The sequence below is a fragment of the Mus pahari genome, chromosome 2, assembly GCF_900095145.1.
Source record: "Mus pahari chromosome 2, PAHARI_EIJ_v1.1, whole genome shotgun sequence".
NCBI lineage: Eukaryota > Metazoa > Chordata > Mammalia > Rodentia > Muridae > Mus > Mus pahari.
The window spans coordinates 129,458,874-129,466,785 of NC_034591.1; the positions used below are offsets into that span (position 1 = coordinate 129,458,874).

The 7,912-nt window shown below is 46.4% G+C and overlaps 1 protein-coding gene across 3 annotated transcripts in view; it reads left to right on the plus strand.

The window, feature by feature from the left end:
- Tatdn2 (TatD DNase domain containing 2) overlaps positions 1–6,666 on the plus strand; it is a 15,850-nt gene extending 9,184 nt beyond the window's left edge. Inside the window, exons 5-8 of one of the 3 annotated variants that reach the window (XR_003843285.1) lie at positions 911–1,038; positions 3,249–3,432; positions 3,611–3,708; positions 3,829–3,919. Coding sequence is in view for 2 of the 3 variants with exons in the window: in XM_021190448.2 (XP_021046107.1) it covers positions 911–1,038; positions 3,249–3,432; positions 3,829–3,969 (453 nt within the window). In the remaining variant the exon portion in view is untranslated. Of the gene's footprint in view, positions 1–910; positions 1,039–3,248; positions 3,433–3,610; positions 3,709–3,828; positions 4,365–4,516 lie in introns of those variants that run through there. The other 2 variants (XM_021190448.2, XM_029535444.1) reach the window with 2 other exon arrangements.
- Positions 6,667–7,912: the final 1,246 nt, after the last annotated feature.

Consider the following 7,912-nt stretch of genomic DNA (forward strand, 5'->3'; position numbering starts at 1 on the left):
ACCTTTGGAAGAGCAGTCGGGTGCTCTTAACTGCTGAGCCAGGTCACCAGCCCCCACTACTACTTTTTTGTTTGCTTTTTCAAAACAGGGTTTCTTTGATAGCCTTGGCTGTCCTGGAACTCACTCTGTAGACCAGGCTGGCCTTAGAACTCAGATTCTCCTACCTTTGCCTCCCAAGCGCTGGGATTAAAGGCGTGTACTACTACTGCCCGGCACATAGGAAGCCTTTATGGCTAGTGTCAGTGATAAGACAGTTGCTTTCTATCTGACAGCAGCACACTTTTTTAAAGTTCATTTTCTTGTTTGAGGTTAGGTATCATGTATCTCAGGGGGCCTCGAACTATCGATCTAGCTGAGGATGACCTTTAACTCTTGATGTTGGGTCTACCTCTCCCAAGTATAGCACCATCTCACACTTTGTTTTGATTTTATAAAATGAAGTATGTCTGTTACAGAATATTTTAAAAAGTACAAAGAAGAATGTAATTCTCTTTCAATTTGAGATAATGACTATTAGCTGTCATAATCTTTTTCCTGAGTATTTTTGAACTTGGCATTTAGGTAGGGGAAGAGTCCTGTGAGGCTTTCAGTGTACTTCTCTGACAGGGGCGCCACTGCCTCCTATTGTCCATCCATCCTTCCCTGGCTCCCTGGGGCAGGGTCCTCAAGTTCTGGGTTACTGCTTTCTGGGTTGGTCATATTGTTTTCCTAGGGGACCAGTGAGGATTGCAGGTTGGTAAGCAGCACAAGGGCTTTGAGGAATTGGTGGTGTAGGAAGGACTGGTAGATGGTGATCATGTTTACAGTTCTGTTGTACAGTTTAGAAGCAAAGAATTAGAGCCAGCAGAAGCACCCAGGCGTAATAGACAGAAGGCCACTAATCAGCTGCTGTCACTTTGTTTTCTCTCAGGTGTTTGAGAGGCAGCTGAAGCTGGCTGTGTCTCTGAAGAAGCCCTTGGTCATTCACTGCCGTGAAGCGGATGAAGATTTGTTGGATATCATGAGAAAATTTGTGCCCTCTGACTACAAGATCCATAGGTTAGGAACTGCAGTTTCAGTGGGCGCATGGCGCTCCTGTGCTAGCTGCAGATGAGAGAGGCTCAGGAAAGCAGTCATGCTATCTGGGTGCTTGTGAGGTCTTTTGCGATCTCAAGCTTTACTACATTTTAAAAGTAACTTGAAATTATTTTCTTTTTTTAGATTTTCACATATGAATACTTTATATCATTTCTACCTCTTCCCCCTTTATTACATTAAAGAAAAGTTTGTCAGTTTTGAGACAAGGATCTTGAAAGCCTAGGTTTGTCTGGACCTCAAATTACATCCATTGCTTCAGCTTCTAGAATGCTGGGATCACATGGTGTGCAGCACACCTGGCTTCCTGTTATGTGTAAAGGATCTTTTTAAATGAATTAAGCATTAAGTAGGAAATTTCTGGCACTTGACTGTTTATACAGCAGTAATATTTTTTTTTGTTTTTGGAGACAGGGTTTCTCTGTATAGCCCTGGCTGTCCTGGAACTCACTTTGTAGACCAGGCTGGCCTCGAACTCGGAAATCCGCCTGCCTCTGCCTCCCAAGTGCTGGGATTAAAGGCGTGTGCCACCACCGCCCGGCTTAGCAGTAATTTTTTAAAAGCTTAAATTAATACCATTTAATTACAAATGAGCTGGAAGAGGCTTCCTGGTTTCAGATGTGGGAGTGGCTGCTGTAGGGTCCAGTAGTTCACCATAGAACTTTCCAAGGCTTCTGAAAAGATAGATACTGCTTATATTTCTTTTCCTTATGCGAATTTGAACGCTCTTTTTTGTTTTGTGATAGGGTCTCATGTTAGCCCCCAGACTTCAGATATATAGCTGAGGATTACTTTGAATTCCTGATCCTCCTGCCTGTCTCCCCTCTGCTGAGATTACAGATATGTGCCACCATACCTGATTGAAAACTCCATTTGCCCAGTTAGCATTAAAGGTCCAGGTTGTTTTACCTCTCAGTGGCAACCAGTCCTAGTCTAGGAAGCTTCCTCGCATCCCTACACTGCATGTACCAGGCATGGCCTGTCTCTGGGGATGCCACTGAGGAGCTGTCAAAGACGGACAAGGGCTCCTGGGGATGGAGTATACAGAGTGTGGGACAGAGGTGGACATCGATACAGAGGGAGCCAAGGTAGGGGCTCTTTAGCCTGGCAGAAATGGTCAGGGGTTGACTGACACCTGAGTGAGCACTTTAGCTGGGCAGAAGGGATGAACAGTATTCAGGGAGGCTGAATCCAAATCTAGGTCTTGTTGGGTGGCAGAAGGGCCTGGGCTTTCATCTACTGTGCTGCCACCCACAGGGACTGAAGCAGGGTCTGAGGTGCTGTGGAGAAATGGTTGGTTGGGTTTTTAGGACTTTAACAATGGCTGTCTTGCTGGGCAGCGGGGGTGCACGCCTTTAATCCCAGCACTTGGGAGGCAGAGCCAGGTGGATTTCTGAGTTCGAGGCCAGCCTGGTCTACAGAGTGAGTTCCAGGACAGCCAGGGCTACACAGAGAAACCCTGTCTCGAAAAACCCCCCCAAAACAAAACAAAACAAAAACCAATGGCTGTCTTTACAAAGACAGCTGGACCAAAGCTAAGAGACAAGACTAATTCTCTTGATGGAGAGTTGTGGCTGTAGGAAGCCCTGATTTGCAGATGAGTTGACAGTATTTCTTGCCTAAGAATGTGAACTGCTGTCACATTCAAGAAGAAAATTCTTAATCCTAGCTCTTGAAAAGCAGAGGCAGGTGGATCTCTGTGAGTCTGTGGCCCTCTCTCTCTTCATAGTGAGTTCTAGGACAGCCAGGGTTATTGTAGAGAGACCCTATCTCAAACAAATTCACCTGTGACCTATTCACCATTATTTTTTTTCATTTGGCCATTTCTTTTTAGTGCATCTGACAACAGACATGATTTTTTTCCAAGCCGTGGTTATAACCTGGGGAGGGCTGGTCTTTATTCTGTCTCCTCTCCCATACTTCTCCAGCCTGTGCCATGGCTGTAGTTGTGTCAGATGGCTGCCCAGATTGTGGACTAGTAGTGTTAGTATCTGAACCTCAGGCCAGCTTGGTCTTGCTGTGTTTGGTCTGGCTTCTTTCTCGGCTTGCTCTGGAGTCAGCATGGATGCAAATTTTTCTTTTTTAGGATCCACTAATGGGGGCTGCAGGCCTGGAGGCAGCTAGGGGCTGCTGCTGAGGCCTGGGATTAAGCCCTGAACTGTACTCTCCCACAGGCACTGCTTCACTGGCAGCTACTCAGTCATTGAGCCCTTGTTGAAGTACTTCCCTAACATGTCGGTGGGCTTCACAGCAGTGCTGACCTACTCCTCCGCCTGGGAGGCTCGGGATGCCCTTAGACAGATCCCGTTGGAGAGGATCATTGTGGAAACAGACGCACCCTACTTTCTCCCTCGCCAGGTAGGACTGTCTTCAGACCGACCTGAGGCACTGAGGCGAGTGGGTGGGCGGCTGTCTGGGCCCGAGTCCCAGTGTCCTCCTGGTCCACCTTGTGCAATATAGGTGTCTCCCTGTTGTTACTCTGTAGACCCAAAAGTCCTGGGGGCTGAGAAGCTGAAGGGTAACCACTCTCTTCCAGGCAGTGGAAAGCCCTACCCTGTAGAGGGTAGTCCATGGAAGCGTGGGACCCTGCTCACCCAGAGCCCCCCATGACTAGGACTCTCCCTGCACCTGCAGGTAAAGGGGTCTCTACAGGGCAGCCCCAAAGAGGTCCTTGCTGGGGATGGGATGGGGATGCTCTATGTGACAGACACGTGCAGGAGGCACAGCGATGATGGAAATGCTTGTGTCTTCCAGGTGCCGAGAAGTCTTTGCCAGTATGCCCATCCAGGCTTGGCCTTGCACACAGTTCGAGAGATTGCCAGGGTCAAAGAGGAGTCACTTTCCCACACTCTGTCGGTCCTCCGAGAGAACACCAGTCGCCTCTACAGCCTTTGAGCAGGAGCACCAGCAGTCATCTTCTGGCAAAGGTCATGAGAGCCTCGTGTTTCTTAGCAGTCGACAGTGGGAGTCTTTCTCTGGTGTAAACCGCTAACTGGCATGTCCAGTCTGCAGCCTCTGGGCAGCCTGTGGCCAAGGGAAGTTTTGAATACAGTTGAATAGAAGATCTTAAACTTCAAGATTTATGTATTTTGTAATTAGATTGCCTGCTTCTTACTTGTGGACTTTTAGATGACTGTGTTATATTACAGTGTTAAAGGACTCACCTGGTAGAGAAAGTAAATCAAAGGCCAGTGAAGTCAGTGGGTAAAGGCACTACTGTGCAAGCCTGGTGAAATGAGTTTGGTCCCTAGCACCCCAATAAAGGTGGAAAGAACTCCACAGAATTGCTATATGCTTGCTGTAGCATGTATGTCTCCCCAAACATGCACAATCACAGTAATAATAATTTTTTTTTTTTAAAAAATATAAGTTTAGGGTTGGTATTAAGCCTGGTTTGTTGGTCTTGAACTTGGAACCTTCTTTTCTCTTTTAAACCCTCTAGGATGACCAGTGGCCTGATAGTTAGGACGGGCTCCATCTGTCTGTGTTCAAGGTGAAGGATGTGTTGGAGATCCTGTCAAAACTCAGCAAACCAGGATGTTATCTTGGACCCTCATCACAAGGCTTCACTTGCTGGGTGCTGGGTGGGTGGATACTGTGGAATGGATCTGGGGTGAGAGGAGTAGTTTTGCCTGCTGGCCACAAGGCCCTAGGATAATCAGTGAGCAACAGAAAAAAACCATTTATGATAGTGTACAATGAGAAGGCCAGTCTGGGTCCCTGCCCTTTGGCCTGGGTTTCCCAGCAGTCTGAATAAAGTCATCTCTTTATCTGAGCACACGTGGATATATAATCTGGTCCCTTCTTCCCTGTCAAGAAAGGAACTTGCTGAGGGAGGTCTCCTGGGCATTTTCTGCAACCTTGGCTGAGGTGCCACCATACATGACTTCCAGGGTTGCCACTGGTTCTATGTCTCTGAGTGCCTGTCTTTATGATCTTACGGTGGTGTGATGGTGTGTCCTGTGAGAACTAAAGGAGGCGGGCTGTCCACCCTCAGTAAAGCCCTTGTGGCAGGTCGCTGAGCATCTGGGGCCCTGCTTTGTATCTTTTTTATAAAACACTGGGCCAGGACTATTTCCCTCCTTTCACACTTGTCAGTCTCCTTGTGTCCTCCACCCATGCTGCCCTTCCCCTGAGCTCACTGGGGGCTTTGGTCATTTGGATTGTTACTGCTGAGCAAGCAGCCTAGAGTCTAGGTGAGATAACCTCTCTCCCTTGGCTGCTTTCTGTGTTCTGTTTGTATTTTAGGGGCCTTCATTTGTTTGAGCAGTATGTGATCTAAATAGGTAGCTTTGTTCTGGTCTCTGTAGTACCTTGTAAAGGTGGACTCATTTCAGGCCTTGGAGGTGATGTTGGCCTGGGCTGTTCTGTGAGGAGAACCATGTTCTTAGTCCAGAAGGACTAGGTTGTGTAGTCCAGCACTTAACAGTGGGTTCTTCTATATGACTTTGTCTTTGGATGGTGCACTTGAGCCTTGTGAAGTAAAATGGATTAGCTGTCTCGACTTTTCAATGGGACTCGGTGTCAGGTCTGGGAAATCGCTTTCATCTTTTGTTCACTTCCCTTGGGTCAGGTGCTTTTTCTCTGCTTCACATTTTCACTCTAAGAAGAACTTGGCTTCCTTTTTGAAAGACGTGGAGTCTGCTCAGTCTGTCGCACTATTTTATTGTCACTCAAACAAGCTGTATTGTAACCATCTTTACAGCAGACCCTTGATATCTTGGAGGCACCAATAGCTTCACTATTGAATAGGGCATGACTATTGACCACTACACCAAATCGGAGGCCACTGCCTTGCCCAGATCCACCTAACCTCTCCCAGACTTTGGCTTTCTTTCTAAAAATAAAGGGACAGGTCCATAATCCACCTCCCTATCCTATGCTCATTTTGTGTATCTAGATTGTCTAAATAATGCAGGGGGCTAGTCTAGACAGCTTGGTATTCTATGCTGATTTCTTTCTAGTGCTGTAATGAAAAACCGACCAAAACAACATGGGGAAGAGCGGGTTTATTTTACCTGGCAAGTATAATCCATCAATGGAATCAGGGCAGAAACTGAAGTAGGAAATTAAAATAGAGGCCATGGAGGAACTCTGCTTAGTTTGTTGTCATATACAACTCAAGACCACCTACTCAGGTGGTCTGTGTGCTGGACCCTCCCACATCCATCTTGAATCAAAGTACCCCATAGGCTTGCCTACATGCAGATCTCATGGGAGCATTTTCTCCACTGAGATTCCCTTTTCCCAGGTGACTTTAGCTTGTGTCAAGTTGGCAAACTAACCAACTTAACTTGGGAATGTCTGTAGATATTGTCAACTGTAAGATTAAAGTAGCTATGTGAACACCCTGTGCTGCCTTGGAATGAGACATCCATGCTACTTTCCTGCGGACCTGGGTGGGCTAGGTAGCTGCTTTTGTCTTTGGGCAGTCCATAGTTAAGCAGAAGAAAGAGAGCAGCGTTGTACCATGGGGTGTTGGTGGTTCAGTTAGTTACAATGTGGGTTTTGGGCTCTGAACTCTCTCCAGACAAAGTGGGAGGATTTGTTTCACTGTTGCAGTCAGTCAGATGGTATTAATTTTTTTTTTTTTTTTTTGAGACGGTTTCTCTGTGTAGCCCTGGATGTCCTGGAACTCACTCTGTAGACCAGGCTGGCCTCGAACTCAGAAATCTGCCTGCCTCTGCCTACCAAGTGCTGGGATTAAAGGCGTGCACCACCACTGCCCAGCAAAAATTTTTATTTTACCTGTAGGGGTGTTTTACCTGCATGTTTCCCTGTGTACTACGTGTGTGCCTGGTATCCATGAAGACCAGAAGAGGGAATTGGATACCTTGGGGCTGGAGTTATAGAGGGTTTGTCAGCCACCATGTTGGTGCTGGGAATTGAACCAGGTCCTCTGGAAGTGCAGCCAGTGCACTTAAGGACTGAATTATATCTTTAGCCCCTATTTAAGGTATTTCTTGTGGGGGCTTTTCTGTGTGTGTGTGTGTGGTACTGGGGATTGATCCAGTGTCTTCCATGCTTGTGTTAATAATAAGATTATTATTACTGTGTCTCCCAAACATGTGCATGGAGACATTGTTTCCCATGGAGCAGCAGCACCCCAGCCTTGTGCTGAGGTGTCTGTCGTTGAACTTCAGCTAGCAATGAAGGTGTTAAGGAGACAAGCAGGCTCCCTGGCTTTGTCTGTCTTCCTGTTTGGTTTTGGTGGTTGTCTCTTTCCTCTGTTGGCAGTGTTTCGGGTGTTCCCCTCATTTTGTATAGATTTGGGCGTTTGATACTTAACTGTTTGAGTGTTTAGATCTAGGGAGGGAGGCTATTGTGTTTGGCCTCTTTTGTGCTTCTTAGAATTTTTAAGCACGCAGCTTTAATTGTAGTGATATATATGTGCTGTTATGCTAATTATAAAACGGTTTTCTCTTAAAGGAATTTTTTTCCCCTCTTGAAAATACCTTGTTCACTCTAGAGATACAGGCTCCCTGTTTCAGGAACCTTAAGTCAGTGTTATTAATAACTAATGCATGAAGAGAGTGGGCTGAAGAAAACTGACCTAGGGACTTGGGTGCTAAGTACATGCCTACAGTCCCAGCATTTGGGAGGCGGGAAGGTTGGTAATTCGAAGCCACTAGCCATAGGTGACTTAGCAAGGAAACAAAACAACTATGAACAAAGAAAAAGAAGAGAATTGACATGGGGACATGCTTATAATGATGTATTTTCTTCATACTGTGTCTCCTAACCATGTGCTTGGAGACATTTCATTTCATGTGATCAGCTGTTCCTTTCAAGGTCTTTCCCTCCATTTGCTAAGTCTCTTCCTTCATTTCTGCTCTCC